Source organism: Brachyistius frenatus, unplaced genomic scaffold (assembly GCF_029030835.1).
Source record: "Brachyistius frenatus isolate BFR_SWC_R1_liver_20210118 unplaced genomic scaffold, ASM2903083v1 Contig_153, whole genome shotgun sequence".
Classification (NCBI taxonomy): domain Eukaryota; kingdom Metazoa; phylum Chordata; class Actinopteri; family Embiotocidae; genus Brachyistius; species Brachyistius frenatus.
Window position 1 is genome coordinate 92,272 of NW_027210752.1, and position 18,039 is coordinate 110,310.

At 40.0% G+C, this 18,039-nt stretch overlaps 1 protein-coding gene across 1 annotated transcript; it reads left to right on the forward strand.

The window, feature by feature from the left end:
* Positions 1–15,675: 15,675 nt before the first annotated feature.
* On the forward strand, positions 15,676–17,624 carry LOC138631332 (thyroxine 5-deiodinase-like). Its single transcript, XM_069716183.1, has one exon. It carries the CDS (start codon positions 16,120–16,122, stop codon positions 16,924–16,926), a length of 807 nt encoding a protein of 268 aa, XP_069572284.1. The 5' UTR covers positions 15,676–16,119; the 3' UTR covers positions 16,927–17,624.
* Positions 17,625–18,039: the final 415 nt, after the last annotated feature.

Sequence of the window (18,039 nt, forward strand, 5' to 3'; positions counted from 1 at the left end):
TGGCAACTTCTCTAATCCATCTGTAAATGTTTGAGGCCAAATCCGGTTCTGATATGAGAGTGGACAACTCTAACATCTGCAGCGACAAAGATAACAGTAGGAAGCCTCTGCTTGTAAATATCATGCTCAACACCTGTATTTTGTGTGACATAATGGTGGATTTAGTATTTAAGGGCGTATATAATTTGTTTTCTGTGCACACCTTTAATATGGGCAAGTGTAGGAAATGGTTATGGTCGCAAGTATGAGGGTATTCTGCTGTTGCCAAACGATATGTGTTGGTATCTCCCGGCACCGCTGGTCTTAACTTTATGCTGTGCCTGGAGCAGATGACCATATATGGAAATCTGTGATGAGGTGATGTCAGCATGACACAAACCAAGTGTTGAGCACTGAGCTCTTTTTTTCAAAGGAATTACTTTTCCAAATGTTTGAAACTGGGGCCACGTTTCAAATGAAGATCTGACATGGTACCAAATATGTAACAAAATATATGGAAAAGAAAATCATGTTCCCTTTAATAAACTGAGGAATAAAACATCATACCATACATTTAGATTAAAATCCACAAGGTTATTGCGATCAGAAACAACTTTGAAGGCTACAAATACATTGTTAACAATCTCTCTCTCGCTCTCTCTAAGGGGTTGGAGCTCGCTGCTGTTTCATCCTCAGAAAGATGAATTTTAAACTCTATTACATAAGGTAGAGTGGAGAGGCATATCACCATAGTAACAGCAGTATAAACACCCTCCGGCTCGGCGTTGTGGTAACTGCATCTGTTTAGCATTCAGCCATCCTCCTCTCATTTCATAAAGGTGCTGAACCTCCAAAGATGCAGCAGTTTGTCAGGGATGCCCCACGAGGGGGTCACAAACACAGGATGATCATAAGAGACGCAGGCTAAAGTTCAGTCACAGATTTTATGATGAAAGGAATTGAAATCAAACCGAGAGGATGACACTGTTGTACGTAATTAAGTACCTTAAGCCACTCTCTCTGCTTCATCACAATGTGTGCCAATGTAGGTACAGTATGTTCCTTGAAGCACAATTCAGCAAACTGCTGAATAAATAAAGCAAAGAGGACTGTTTGAAGAAATTAAATATATATTTTTGCACTGCTGAAATCAATTCCAACTTCAAAAAGAAAAGAAACCCCAGGGAATGGGAAAAAAAAAACCATGCCTTTAAAAATAGAAAACCATAGTGGACTCCTGTGTTTCACAGACCAGAAAATGAATACAAGAGGAGTGGGCTTCGAGTAATGAAAAAAGAGAGACAACACTACAACAGATTACCTCACAAATCCTAACTTTGCATCAAATGTAACGTCACTGTAAACCTTTTAGGAATCATCATAAGATGTTAATAAAAACGGTTTGGGAAAGTGTGTTCATATGGCCAGTTTGTAATTTTACACAGCTGAATTAATATATTGAAACATACGTAGAAAAAAAACAAAAGTTTACACTAAAGCCAGTCGACAGCACCGTCACCATGCTGGGAGGTGTTACAGAGGAGATGACGCGAGAGCAAAACAGGAAGTGGAGAGCCTTCTGAAAATGATAAATTTATGTCCATGAGGGATATTTGCTCTATTCATACGAGATACATGCGGTTCATTGTAATCTTCTAAAAAAAAAAATGTGCATTAACAATTATATAATGTATAGAAGTACAAAGTGTGTTGTTTGCCACTGATGATGAGTTATCTGGACTGATGCTTACAGATTCTGTTTATGTACACAGAGTAACCTATTGTGAATCAGTGTAGTTTTTTTGTTGTTGTTGTTGTGTAGTACGATATTGAGTGGATGACATCCTGCCATATGTGCATTAAAACTAGCAATAACAGGGTATGGTGAGTATACTGAGATGTGTAAATGTGTCGCACAGTTTCATTTGAAGTTGGTGTGCCACATGTGTCACATATAGGCTAATGTTGGGATTGATTGTAAGTGGTTTTGTTTGTTTTCTGTTGTTTTGTGTCAGTAGAAGAGTAATCATTTGTTTATGCACTCGTTTACACATTGTTTATGCACTTGCTTATTCATTACCTTATGCATTTGCCTATACAGTAGTTTATTCACTTGTTCATGCAATAGCTCATGTATTTGTTTATGCACTTGTTTAGGGACAGAATTAATGCATTAACCTTATGCATCACATACTGAATTCGGTAGATGCTACTGTATGCTCAGCACCGTGTTTATGAAGGAGGTTGGTGCACTCTTTTGTTTTACTGGCTTGGATGTATTCAGGCACTTTTAGATTAGTAATCCAAATCAATTTAACACTTCCGTCATAGATTGAGAGCAATCAAGTAATGAAGAGCTCTGATTTTTAGCTTTGTGTCCTGTGTTATTTAAAAATGCACCACGCTACAAATATATCAACATCTTAAAATAATTTTATTTTACACTCCACTAACCTTTTTATGTTCCCACAAATATGCCACCTTTGATTTCACTGCACATAGTGTATGAACAAGTAAAAACTTGACATCTTTGTGTCTTGAATGTACAGTGCAGTATATTCATTAACCTGAAATATTAGTATTCACAAGATTTAATGTCCAATACATTTGTATGTAAATGTCAGAACAAACTGAACATGATGACCTTTTTAGAGTCAACAGCTCTTCACCCAAACACCAAGCAGCAGATCAAGATTAAATGAACTGAACATGACCCCATTTGAGGGCAGTATTTTGAGGGCAGTATTATGCAAGATATAGATTTTCCAGAGTTCCTGAAAAGACAAATCAATCTAAAAAAAAACATAAACAAAACTACACCTCTAAAGTACTGTACTTTGACACTTAACAGAAGGTAGCCTACAATATGTAACCCAGGGCCGACAATCTAATTAAGCCCAGGCTTCAAAAGTCTGTAAATGGAAGATAAAACAATCATAGTTGCTTAAATTAAAACCTTGTGTGATTTATTGGCTTTTTTGTATTGTAAAGAACAAAATGTAACCCGCAAGAATTTCCTTAGACTGCCCAGCCTAAAGATTCTCCTCCACTGGGCTGCAGCACAGCAAGTATTTCCATGCTTCTTACTGTTGGCTGTGAAGGGCTCCCTCTCCTAGATTTTGATAGAGCAATAGTTTTAAAAATTTTACGTCTGGCTTTTCTGTCATCTAGTCAACCAATTTTTTTTTATGTTATGGTTTTGTTGGCAAATGTCTAGATTGTTTTTTCTCCTGGCATGTTTGTCTTCATTAGCAGCTACAGGGAAAAAAAGGACATCTTTACTGAAGTGATTGTTGTCGAGTGGGAAGAGGATGAAATCCTTCAACTGGAAACTGGAAAATATTACATTTTGATAAATGGCAACTAAAATTTACTACAAACAAAGTCCATGGCATTCCATGACTTGGCCCAAAAACCTTTACATGACTTTTTAGAAGTCCCTGATATTCCAGAAATTCCATGACCAGTGGAAAACCTGCTACATGAAACCTGCTATGCAAAACCTGCTATGTGAAACCTGCTATATGAAACCTGCTATAGGTTCCCATATGTGAAGCATTCTAAACGAGTTACGAAATCAGGCGTGTATACAGAAATATTAACCTCTCACAGAGGCTCTGTCACTCCATGTCTAAAGCTGGTGTCATGTTGCATTCTTCCACTGAGACAAATGACTCCACATGTCCACACCTGTTCCACAGTTTCGACATTTGACTCACTGTTGTCTTAAAGAGGGCTGGTGATTTTCTATTTATTTTGTTATCACACAAATCCTGTTTAAAGATCAAAACCAATAGTGCATTAGACAGTTTAATACTTTCAACATTCCCAACCTGTCTATGACTCTCAGCCCTGATCACATTTGTTCTTACTGATCATTTCAATCTTTATTTGTATCTTTATTAAATAACACTACAGTATTTTTTTTGGTAAATATTACTAAAAGAGAATCAGTGTGAGTTTTTTTCATCAACAGATTTTGGTGCTCTGCTGAGTGTTTGCAGCGACAGGATGGTACATGTGGGAATGACTGCAAATAACTACAAATAAACAGCCGTACATGTTCACTGTGATTCAACAACAATGTGTTCTCTGAGACAATAATGAAAGTCTCTTGCACAGAGAAATAAAGCATCAGACTTTGGTGCCACAAACAATACATGTATCTGAGCAATTCACTGTTGGTTTACGTTTTGTTTTTCCTCACTGGCAGTAACTGTAATGATACTTTTATCCCTTTTCACACTTTAACTTTATCTTTTGTGCTTAGTCATTCTCTCTTGCAGGGCTTCCATTATCATTTCCTGACACAGGTGGGAGGCAAGCATTAGCTTGGTCAAAGCCATCTCCATAATCAGTTCATCCTCTTTGGTGCTTTCTGTAAAGTCCCTTATAATTTTATCATTTTGATTTTATAGAACAACATCACTTAAGATAACTATTGTATTGAATTGGTCATAATCTCCTGGTAGGCTCTTTTAAATTGGTGGAAACCCCCTCGTTTTGGTGGCTTGATATTTAAGAGTATTTAAGATGGTGTTATTTGGGGGAAAGTCCCAAAGTGGTCTGGTTGTTTCCAGCCTAAAACAAGACCTAGACAAGTCTTAATAACTTGTCTGTGAAAAAAGGTGGTGAGTCTGATTAGAGATACATTTCAGTTTAAAAATACATTTTATAACCAATATAGATGTTTAACAGCAATTGCAATTGTATCTTCAATTCATTTTTTTTTTTTTTTTGGTGAAGGCACAATGTCGTTATTTAATGCCTTTAGTAAAAACTTTATATTCAGATAAGTGGGAGTGCAAAATGATTTATGTTATTTGGACTCATACAAGATGCGTGTATGTAGAACCCATGTGTCCACTCGCCCATGTGTGCTTTTGGTACTTCAACAAATATCACTACAGCCTGGTTGTGAGTCACTCAAGTGTCCAGTCTGCCCCTAAACCCATGGGCGACATCACTGTTAATTGCTGCTTGCTTCAGTCTCATACACTTTATATAAATGTAAATGTAGGTCTTAAAAATGAAGCCAATACCACCAGTACCAAAAGATACTGCAATACCACCGAGGGCCGCTAGGGGCTGGCTCCAAAGAGCCTCCAGCTCCTTAGACTTCCTTCTACTTCTCTCATGAAATAAGAATTCAGTTTTCCACAAGTTACTGTGTTGTTAGCTGAAGTCACTCCTTATTAGTTTTCTGGTGGTCCATCTGAAACTAATCCCATCATTAAATAGAAATTTAATGCCTATTTAGTGCCTATTTGCCTATTTGATTGACAGGCCTGTGGTGCAGTCAGGTTTTTGCCCGGTGGGCGGGACGTAATGTCTTCGCTTCAGATCCACCGCTCACTCTTCCGCTGCTCAACCAAATCTAGTCACTTCTGGCTCCAAACTAGCAAGATGGCGACAGCTGAGAAATCCAATTTGAGGCTTTATAATGGCGGTTGACAAACCGATGGCAGACATCACTGTTGGTTACCACTTGGTCGCTACAGTGACTCACTATTGGCTGCAAAGGTGCAGGGGGGTATAACAAGTCATAGGACGGGCCAGGGCTTGCTGGTTAGCATGCTAATGTCTGTGTATAAGATAGATAGATCGATCGGTCGGTAGGTCGGATCGATCGATCGATCTATGGATGGATGGACGGACGGACGGACGGACGGACGGACAGACAGACAGACAGACAGACAGACAGACAGACAGACAGGTCGGATCGATCCATCCATCCATGGATGGATGGATGGATGGATGGATGGATGGATGGATGGATGGATGGATGGATGGATGGATGGATGGATGGATGGATGGATGGATGGATGGATGGATGGATGGATGGATGGATGGATGGATGGATGGATGGATAGATAGATAGATAGATAGATAGATAGATAGATAGATAGATAGATAGATAGATAGATAGATAGATAGATAGATAGATAGATAGATAGATAGATAGATAGATAGATAGATAGATAGATAGATAGATAGATAGATAGATAGATAGATAGATAGATAGATAGATAGATAGATAGATAGATAGATAGATAGATCGATAGATCGATAGATAGATACTTTATTAATCCCCAAGGGGAAATTGTTTCACTACAGCAGCATTTATAGATTCATGAAAGAAATAAAATAACAGTAAAAGTATAAGTCGTAATACCATACATGTTTTTGATGCAATTTTAAATTGACTATTTCTGCTCATTGAATGTTTTAAACTCCAAATCCTACATATTGCACTTTTATATAATAGAGAAAAGAGGCACTTTCGAAACTGCTTCTGCTGTTGTGAACCTGAAAGCACAGAAACATTCCTGTGTGATAGACACAGTTGAGCAACTCAGCTCAAGTCTGTGTCAGTCTGAGAACCATCAGCTACATAAACCAGATAACAGGTCATGTGAGGTGAAAACAGCTCAAAAGGGAACAGGAAAGTAGCCACTGAATTATGTAAAACTTTGCTCAGCTCAAGTTCTTCAAATTCATATCAGCTCTTAAAGTGCAAAGGTTTCTGAGAGCACTATATGTTTATTGTGCCTAATTGACAGGTTGGGGTTTTCATGGTCTAATGCAGACATTGTAACTTACACCTGACAGATAACACTGCATACAGGTTTAGCTGGTTGGGCATGTGCAAATACTTGTTCAGACATTGTAAGAGGTAGTGGTTCAAATTGAGAAAAGGAATGAAAAGTATAGATCAAAAACTACTTTTCAGAACATGTTCTTTTATCACAAATTGAGAGAAATACGCAGCCCAGGCAGATGCCCATCACATAAAGTCAGTAAATGTTGAAAGTTAAAGATTGTGTCAAAGTAAAGTCAGTGACACACTGTTGACACTTAGTCCTTTGCAGGAGTCTGGATTCACTGAGGACAGTAGTGAAGAGATGAATATGGAGCAAGGTACCGGCTACCACCTCTCCACGACATGCTGGCAGGTCAGAGGGCCAGTGGCAGCAATCGGCTCATCTTGCTCCACTGCAGGAGTGAAAGGTTTAGAAGATCTTTTTGTAGCCAAGGCCATCAGACTTTACAACACCTCTGCCTGGGGCAGTGGCTCATGACCTGAACTGTTGCTCATCCCAGTGCTCCTCTATCTCTTTGTTGGACTGCGCATTAGTTGTTTCAGGGCTTCCAGGACTTTAAGGAAGTCTGTTTACATTGTATTTAGTGCAATAATAATCATTGTCATGTTCATCTAATTATCTATTTACTCATAGGTTGATTTTAGTAATCCCTCTTCTCTGTCTGTCTGTCTGTCTGTCTGTCTGTCTGTCTGTCTGTCTGTCTGTCTGTCTGTCTGTCTGTCTGTCTGTCTGTCTGTCTGTCTGTCTGTCTGTCTGTCTGTCTGTCTGTCTGTCTGTCTGTCTGTCTGTCTGTCTATCTATCTATCTATCTATCTATCTATCTATCTATCTATCTATCTATCTATCTATCTATCTATCTATCTATCTATCTATCTATCTATCTATCTATCTATCTATCTATCTATCTATCTATCTATCTATCTATCTATCTATCTATCTATCTATCTATCTATCTATCTATCTATCTATCTATCTATCTATCTATCTATCTATCTATCTATCTATCTATCTATCTATCTATCTATCTATCTATCTATCTATCTATCTATCTATCTATCTATCTATCTATCTATCTATCTATCTATCTATCTATCTATCTATCTATCTATCTATCTATCTATCTATCTATCTATCTATCTATCTATCTATCTATCTATCTATCTATCTATCTATCTATCTATCTATCTATCTATCTATCTATCTATCTATCTATCTATCTATCTATCTATCTATCTATCTATCTATCTATCTATCTATCTATCTATCTATCTATCTATCTATCTATCTATCTATCTAGCCAGCTAGCTACTTACCTACCTACCTACCTACCCACCCACCCACCGACCAACCGACCCACCGACCAACCGACCTACCTACTTACCTACTTACCTGCCTACCTGTCTGAAAGCCAAAGCATGTTATATGGAATAAACAGTATGGTTGTAAAATCGAAACATCTAAATATCTAAAGACAAAAAAAAAAACACAGTTCCAACTTTGATATGGAATTCATAAAAAAAAAATAAAAAAAAAGGTTATTCTGCATATTCTGATAAAGTTACTAAAAGACATTATTTTACACAAACAGTACAATATTGCGAAAAACATTTCACTCTGATTTCAAAATCAATCCTAAAAAGTCAGGAGAATCGAGAACATCTACAGTTCCTTTCATTTTCATATTTTTTTTACATTTTTTAAAAATATTTCTCTGGTAAATGTGTTGAATGTTTTTTCCAGGATTTCCAAGTATTTCTTGCTTTAATGTGAAACTGCACAGTGGCAGGCCTGTTTTTACTCTATCAAAGAAACTGTAAAAGTGAAATTAATTTTAATGCCAAGATGATGACACATTAATTTCACAGGCAGCAGAGACATATAAGCTGCATTAGTTTCCCATTCTAGACATCGCCTGTTGGATAAATCCGGAACCTGAAGCTGGCAAACACCTTCACATATGAATTATATTATGCTCGTAACCCTCCAGTGAGTTCCTGAGGTAGTGAAAGTAATATGGACACGGCTATAAATCTGGCCACTTTACAATAAGAGGGGGGGGGGGAATAAAGACAATACATATTTTTTCATTTCTAATAATGTGTAATTGACATTTTCTTCTTTTGAACCTATTATGTCAAAATAACCATACATTTATAATTGTTTGCACATTCTCAAAGGAATAGTTTGACATATTAGGAAATACATTTGTTCACCTTCCTGCCAATAGTTAGATAATACCACTCTCATGTCCATCTGAAGGTACAACCAGCAGCCACAAAGACCGGAGACACGGGGAAAAACAGCTAGTCTACCTCAGTCCAAAGGTATCACAACACACCTATCACATAGAAATCGGATTATCAGATTATCTGCACGGTAATCCACTCACAAACAACAAATTCACAGGATGATAAAACTCCATGAAATAGTCTGGCACAGCCTACACCTCTGTGTTCACATGATATAAATTAAATGAGTAAGCTTTAGAGGTGCTGGTAGGCATATTTTGTTACTTTTGGACAGAGCAAGGCGAGCTGTTTGTCCCTGTCTCCAGTCTGCAAGTCAAGCTCAGCTAACCAGCAGCTGGTTACTGCTTAGCACACAGACACGAGAGTGCTATAAAGCTCTTAACAACAAAGTGGATAGATTTATTTTCTGAAATGTCCAACTATGCCTTAAAAATTATGTGCTTACTTTTTTTGGTGTAAAAAAAATGTGCATAAACAAGTGGGCCATGGTAAATCTGTACTGTGAACCTAGTTTCAAGAGGTTTACTTCACATGTTTGCCTTTATTAGACAGAGAGAGAATGAATGTAAAAAATGTCCCAAAACTCCAGGATGTCAACAATTAAAGCAGCGCCGTACTGTGTTTCTGCAGTTTATGTTGCGGGAGCCTGTGCTGAAGGCACACTCTATACACTATGCCAAAGATGTGAGCCTTCATGACACATGGGGGTTTGCTTTTTGATGAAACCTGTTGGTTGTCCAGCGTAAACATGTAAATTCTGTCGTGGGAATTATTTTCTCTGTCATAGTTTTTATTCTCTAAGTGGGTCAAATAAACACTCAATTCCAGGAAAAACTTACACCAAGAAATCATCTGCTATTGTGCCCTAATGACAAGCAATCCCTGAAAAACACAAAATACTGTCTTGGGAAATGGGGTGGAAATGAACAAAACATGAGTGAAATTCCTGTCCAAATCAAAATCACATTCGTAGCCTTGCTGGAAATCTTTTGACAATAATAAATCTGTGCTTTGACATTTGAAAAATTGTTTTTCATTTTCACAACAGTGTCATATCAAACTATAGCTGATGCACTTTGTTCCAGCTTTATCTGTTAAATGTTGGTGCCATTTCTGGCAAAACAGGCATGTTGCCTCTCATTTCAGAGCACACTGATAAACCTTAGCGAGGCATGCTGTATAAAACAGACCTATCTTCACAGGGCCGACTCTTTATCAACAGATTAGTCATTTTTCAGGGGGAAAATGTCCACAATGTGTGATACGATACAGAAGAAAAAAAACAGTCTCTCCAAAGATGTGCAGGAGGTTTATCAAAGGACACTGTGGACAAAGGACGCTGGTGATCCAAGGTGATGTATCAGTGTGCATCGAAGGCTCCATGCAGCCACAGTGGCCTAGACGGATTAGCCTGAGAGGGACTGCATGATGGTTGCTTAGTAACTACAAACCTACTCAAATGCTTGACGAACATAAGGGACACGGCTGCATTTTGACCATGAATAGTGAAAAGTGCTGTTTATTGCAACCTCACCTCACCTTGAACTACAAACAACACAACATGTGACACACACATGCTTATATGTCATAGCAATCACCTGACAGACATAAAACTTGCGTTGCAGAAAATTAGTGTACGCTTGTGCATCTTGCCTGAGACGTGTGTGTTCAATGACTCCCCAGCGGCCAGTGTACTAATAGTGGTTTCAGCTGGATCGCTGCCACTCTTAGTGCTTTGCTGCAGGCTCTGTCCGGGCTGTTTTTCCTATTCTGGGATGTCCTTGTATGACCCGTGTTCCCATGCCAAGATCCAGGCTGTGTATAATGAAAGTAGGGTTCCAGCAATTTATTTCAGAAAAAGAAAAAATAACAGAATCAGGGCTGAGGCCATCAGTGTTTCATCAAGTCAATGGTTGAGAATGTGAAAAGTAGCAGTAGCTGTGGGATTGTGGTGGCAGACTACGAGGTATGAAAAGAAAGATATTTTCACAACAAAAGGAGCTCTTTGTTGGTGTTTTAAGCGCACACAAAAAAGAGAATATATTTCCCTTTTTACTAGTAAATAGCGAGTGAATATATGAAATGTAGCAGTGATCAGAAAAAAAACAACCATGAGCTACAAACAAATGCTGTCTTTTTATCTTTGTTTTTCTAGCATTATATGTGGTTTATAAGGCATGGTAAGAAAAATTATTTTGATTTAAAAGTAAAAGACAGTTTGAACCTTCATTCCACACACCGGTAAAAAAAAATCTCCTCGATAAACTGATAGCTGGCTGACTCAATGGAGCTTCCCAGAAGGTGGAGGTGGTTTGTATGAAGGTGGAGGAAGAAGCACGTCAGAGTGGCAGCGTAATCTAGGAAGTGAAAATAAATCAGTGTCCAATTCATCCTGTTGCATTTGGAATCATGTGCTTAGGGCATCCAGCGGTCAGAGTGTGTGCATTGTTTGTGTGTGTGAGGACAAGGCCCGTGATGTGAGCGACCCATGACTGTGTATTTGTATGTTGACAATCTTTGCCAAAGTTAATGAGCTTTAGGCAACTTGGTATTTTAGTGATGGCTTCCTGGGCCGACTGAGACACACGAGGCTAAACCCGAGCTGATATTAGAAGTCCTAATTATTCTAAGAAAATCAGATTCAGCCCAAGAAACCAACGCTGGCCAGGGGTTCACTGCAGGACAACACACATGCTTTTTTTCTCCCTTCAGCCTGGGTGTAAACAACCGAAAGACGCCAATGGTCTAATCCAGATCACAGCAGCAATTTAACAGAGGGGCGTGGAGAAAACAAATTCACAGGAACTCCTGATTATAGAGCTTTGGCTGTTTAAAGCCTCTGTTATACAGACTGAGATCAGACACTCCTTGTACTTGATAGATGACGTTTCAAACCTTTATGGTAAACACCTTGTTTGGCAGCATTTTAAAAAACGCCTTTAATACAAATTGCATCGGAAGTATGATATAACATCTGGCAAAAAAACTGTTCTTGGAAAACGATGGCCTTGTCTTTTTCAGCTTTTTGCAAGTTCTTGTTTACAATCCACCTTGCATAATTTTGTAGAGAGCGTGCCCTTCAGTCTATTCAGCGGGGATGGCTCTTTATAAGACTGACACTCAGCTGAACAGCAATTAATTCATTGCCTATTCTCTCAAAAGCGTTGAAACTAATCAAGCTCTTTTTCATACGGCCGTCACATGCAAAGCTTCTGCACACACAATTGCTTCATCTTGTAAATCCAGGTTGTGTTAAGATCTGAAACGGAGTTTGAATGTCAAAGTGGACATTTGTAAGACAACAATTAGCACAGCAGCAGCTGAGTCAGTTCCACTTCAATGGAAAATCTTCTGTGTTTTCTCTCATTGTGTAGATGGTCTTTTTAAATGGAAATTGTGAAAAAACTGGTCAGATGTTCAGGATATATATATTTTTTTTTTTTTTTTTTTTTTTTTGCAAGCTCCAGCTAAGACGTCAGAAGTGTTTTTCTTCAATTTTGTCATAGGACAACCGTTAAACCACGTCAGCAGTGACTAATTCATGACATAGTGAAGTCACAACCTCATGTATTTCATTCACCAGAGTGCCCTCTTCTGAATGACATCAATTTACTGGATTACATTAATATTGTCTTATAGGTAAATCCAGTGGGGTGGTAAGATTCTCATTATGAAAAGTAAGCTATAAACTGATTTTATGTTCCAACATGTCACTTATTTTGTTAATTCTTATTCATCTACTAATATTTTTTTTTAAATAATCAAACTCAAAAAACAAGTTTTTATGTATAATGAAACTTGGCCAAGATGTTGCGTAATGATATGCAAGCGTACAATTGTTTTTACAGGACGCTTCGGGTGGAAAAAGAACTTTGTCTCGGCTTTGAGTAAATGGTACCAGTTGATGACCCTGCATGGTGGATGGCGCCTGGCAATCCTTTCTACTGCTTTGTTGACAAAACAAACCCACCCCGCACTTGCAGATGTTCACATAAAAAAAAAAAGTGTCAGATGTCAGATGTGCGGCTGATGCACATCTGGTTTGGTTACAGCCGTTTCTCACCATGTTGTCTGCTGTGCTCTTTAGAGTTCTGAAAAACACCATGGGAGGCCTCCAGTGCAACAGCTGCTAAACATTTCCAGGTGTCTCCTGTCAGTCTGAGCACCCCGGCTGCGATCGCAGGTGGAATCCACAGAGGAATCCATATTCAAGGAACATTTCAGCAACTTGAGTTGCTTATCTTGGGTTTGTTCATTGGCTTAATCAGTTAAGATTACAATGACCTTAATAACTGAGATGACAGTGACATCGTAGCGTGATCTGTTTATCTGCAACAGTTTACAGTAAGTGTAGCATGAAAGTGGAACCTAGATATATCAAAATGAAAGTGAGTCTGACTAAAAAAAAATGTTTTTGTTAGTAAGTTAGTAAGTGTTAGTCAGGGTTATTGAGCTGTAGTCTCAAGAGGTGGATTTGCTTCAAGCAGAAGATAACAAGAGAATCTGCTATCCTGAATTCAGCTCATTCAAGAGCAGAGAAGAGCCTTGACTAAAATAAACAACCTCAGGGTCCAGTGAGGGATGAAGAGGCTAAACATGGCGAGGCAGATGACTGCAGTGGTCGAGTCTGACCGTGACTTGGTGCAATTCTTTTCACTGCACTGTAGGCCAGCACCAGAGTATTGAACTAAGTGCAAGCGGCAACAGGTGAAGGAGAAGGGTGGTGTGGAGAAACTGGCAGCATTATTTTGGGTGAGCTGTAGAGCCCGAGATCGAGCAGTTGCAGCAGAGGAAGGAGATGACAAGTGTCTTGATGACCATCTAGGCAGCCTCTCTGCTGAGGATAGGGGCAAATCTTCCTCATGCTGTGGAGGGAAATGTAGACAGAAGAGGGTTTCTGTTCGAATGTTTGCTCAGGATGACAACATCATCCAGTGTTAACCATGATAATGGATGGGGAGGTCTTGGTGAGGAACACAAGCTCAATCTTGTCCAGGAAGTCGAGCTGAGATGTGTGAGATGGATGCATGTCAGATGGACGGCGATGACAAGAAAAGCTGGGCGTCATCAGCGTAGCAGTAGGAAAAGCCGGGAGAAGAGAAGGGCCAAGTATGGAGTCTTGTGTAACCACCGCCTTCTATAAGAAGGGTACAAGGTGTGTTAGTACAGTACATTACACCTACTGCTTGAAGTTTGATGTGAGGAAAGTTTATTTAACACATAAAAAAGACACACATCTGTCATATGAAATAAAAACTCATGTTCTGGGGAGCCTTAATGTGGTGCACGCTTGAAGAAATAAACTAACAATTTTTATAAAATAACTTAATTTGATGAGGTGTGTAAACAATTTAATTTAATATAACTAATATAACTATTTTACTGTCCAAAGGGGGAAAAAATGAGTTGAAATAGTTTCTTCTGTATTCTCCAACTACAGAACAAAAGCCAACAGAACTGTCTTGCTTTGCAATGAATTACTTAAACAGTAAAAATTCAAAGTTAAATGTTATTTAGGCTCACTGACATTTTTTGAAACAGGAGACTAGTTTTATTTGTTGTTAAAAATTATATTCTTACATAACTTAACCTCTTGTAATTGTATTTTATGCCAAATAATATTTCTTGCAGTTAGTTTCTGTGGTGCTTTATAGGGCGCAGATATTTGTTGTGCATAGGAGGACTACAGCACTTCGTTCAGCAACTCTTACTGCCTCCTCTCGTCTCTCCCCCTTCTGCTTCTTCCAAGCCACTTTCTTCACTTTTATAAATCATCTCTACTCCTACTCCTGCTCTGTCTCTTCATTTTACTCTGCGAAAGAAACTTACAGAAATACTTACTATAGTCAGCATCACAGGGTGAACAGCGTCACCGCCGTTATTCTCTTTATGCCTTTGATGAAAGCATTTCTCGACTGTGAAAATAGTACTCGTTAAAAATTGAAATGGCTATCGTAACAAGACTGTTTCGGTGGACTTCAAATCATGTTATATTTCTGTGTGCCTGTTAGAGGAGTTGGAGGATACAAAGGACACAGGGAGACAAAGAAAGACATAAGAGGGAACCTGTATGACAACTTAAGAGATATGCACAAAGAGGGGACAGAGGTGGGGCTGGGAAACATGGTCAGACACATGCTGGTATTGATATCACCAAAAAGGATCCAAGCAGTGACGCACTGTACTGACAATGCCTGAGCCTGTGGAAATGTTCCACCTCGGTGGAGAATGTTGTCTGGGTTGGATGAACTTTGACATAAAAATGCAACAATTCAATATTCCATTTAAACTTTATTTACCAGAAAAATCCCACTAAGAAAAAGAGTCAAAGAGAAAACAATATAATGAAGTTATTATAGGATAATGACATAATTTAAAATTAAAAAACTCTTTAATACAATTCAGTATGCATTAAAACCTACATATGTTGGACAGCAGTACGAGTCTAATCATTTTTGTCTGGATTTTCTCAAAGGGATGGCAATAATTATAAAGAAAAGAATTAAAACTCAAACGTTTTAATATTCCATTATAAAAATGGTCATAAAAAAAAAAACTTGGACTCCAATATGCTGAACATCTTTCAGTTTTGAAACTGGTGGTGGCAGGTTTATACCGCCTTCTGCGCTGTGCTCTTCTGGAGGTGTTCAGGGGGCCCTGGAGCTGATCGGCAAATGACTCATCCTGCCTGCACAGTCTTGTATGAGTCCAGCGCCGTCTAGTGGCCGCAGAGGCTCCGACTCTCATCACGAGGAGATCTGAGCCCACAGGCAGAATGAACTGAAGTCAAATGTTCTCCCGACTTTCAGGACCAACCGTGTGCGCACAGCCGACTCAAACTACTGCCGGTCTCTCGCAACCATGCGCAAAAACAGACGCGAACTGTCATGTTTTCTGTTGGTTCCGCAAAGGGACTGAAGACGCCGGCATTCAGGCTTATCTGGGCACCCCCTCATCCCCCCTCCCTCATCTTCCTCTTCCTCTTCCTCTCTCTCTCTCTCTCTCTCTTTCGCTCTCTCTCTCTCTCTCTCTCTCTCTCTCTGGATCTTTGAAGCCGAGAGTTGACGGGAGGTAATCCCCACCATGTGAGTGGGCGGTGCGGGGCGGTTCCGGTACCGGAGGCGTGTTGTTGTTATTTTTTTTTTTTCCCTCATTATTCAAATGCAGCTGTACCTATAAAAAAGAGTGCCTGCGTGCGTCAGATAGTTCCCTCCAATGGGTAAAGGTGACTAAAGACCAGTTGTCTCTTTCGCCGGCACAGTCTCGTCCTCGCGGCAGGTGAAGAGATGATGCACGACTCCTGTGGAGTCCAAATGGCGAGGGCGCTGAACCATGCAGCCCTGTGCCTGATGCTGCTGCCCCGCTTCCTCCTGGCCGCCGTCATGCTGTGGCTCCTGGATTTCTTGTGCATCAGGAAAAGAGTGCTGCTGAAAATGGGAGAGACGCAGGACAGTCCGGACGACCCGCCGGTGTGCGTCTCCGACTCTAACAAGATGTTCACCTTGGAGTCCCTGAGGGCCGTGTGGTATGGTCAGAAATTGGACTTTCTCAAATCTGCGCACCTGGGGCACGCGGCGCCCAACACCGAGGTGGTGCTGGTCCAGGAGCGGAGGCAGGTGCGAATCCTGGACTGTGTGAAAGGGAAGAGACCGCTCATTCTTAACTTTGGCAGCTGCTCCTGACCGCCATTCATGACGCGCCTGGCGGCGTTTCAGCGCGTCGTGAGTCAGTACGCAGACATTGCGGACTTTTTAGTTGTATATATCGAGGAGGCGCATCCTTTGGACGGCTGGGTGAGCTCGGACGCACCGTATCAGATCCCCCGGCACCGCTGCTTGGAGGACAGACTGAGCGCCGCTCAGCTGATGCTCACTGAGGTGCCCGTGAGCAACTTGGTGGTGGATAATATGGACAACACGTCCAACGCCGCGTACGGAGCCTACTTTGAGAGACTTTACGTCGTGAGGGACGAGAGAGTGGTGTACCAGGGGGGCAGGGGACCAGAGGGATACCGGATTTCCGAGCTTAGAAACTGGCTGGAGCAATACAAGAGCGATCTGATGAATTCCCAAACAGCGGTGCTCCATGTGTAGTTGACGATGCTCTGCCTGCTGCTCTGCCCATTCTGCTTAAGTGTCCAACCCACAGTGCAAAATATTCAAATGCTGCTATCAAATGTTCACACATGGCACATGATATTGATTTTCTAAAGCATTCAGAACTCTTTGACAAATAGCCTAAAGTCATGTTGAAACCTACTGTGCTCGTCTTGACTTTAATTGATTGCTCATCGATTTGATTTCTCTTCTTTTTTTTTTTTTTTTGTATGGAAAAGTCTTGAGTCAGATGAAACTGGATTCAATTGGTAATCACTCTATTTTTCTACAATACCGGTGTGCGAGTGTGTGCGAGTGAGCGTGAGCGAGAGAGCGAGTGTGCGTTCAGGCTAATATCTCACTCCGGTGTCTTCGTGAAGTTCGGTTTTTAAAAGGCGCATCCAGAGAACCGACACTGATGTTTCTGACACCGGCAGAGGGTCTGTATTAGCGGGATGCCTTCCTCGATGATCGATTGCCAAACGATTTAATGTTGAAACAATGTAATTGAACAAATGTTTTTTAATAAATGTCAGATCACACGTCAGAAGGTTTACTCTTCACTGTGTAAAAAAAAAAAAAAAAAATCACACTTAAAGTTCTTCTTTTGGTAATTTTGTGCAGTTTGTTTTTAATGCTTGTTTGTGTTTGCCCCGAAGTCTGATGACGTCATACCTGCTTCTTCGGCATTTTTTTTGTGGCGGGGAGGAGGGGGGGTGGGGGGGGTGGAGGAGGGGGTCATGATTCACAGCTGGATATGATTCTTCATATTGCCCTTATTTAGTAGCTTTTTTTTTTTTTTTTACAGCTAATAATGTAATCTACAGCATAAGGGCACTTTTTGTGTGTGAGGGGGAAAAGGAGGAAATTTGAGTCAAGTCAGTCAGCTCAGAAGATGAGGGATGTTCCATCACAAAAGATAACGTGTGAAATGTATGTGATGATCAAGCAGAAGGCAAAGGCCAGAACATTTCAGCTATTCACATTTGGGAGGAAACCTTAATGTTATGTGAGAGTTTTAATTATTCTCTTTATTGCATTTAAATATTTCCCTTTTTTTTTTTTGGCAGCTGATTTGAGGATTTGAGTCAATCCATTGCAGATCCTTCC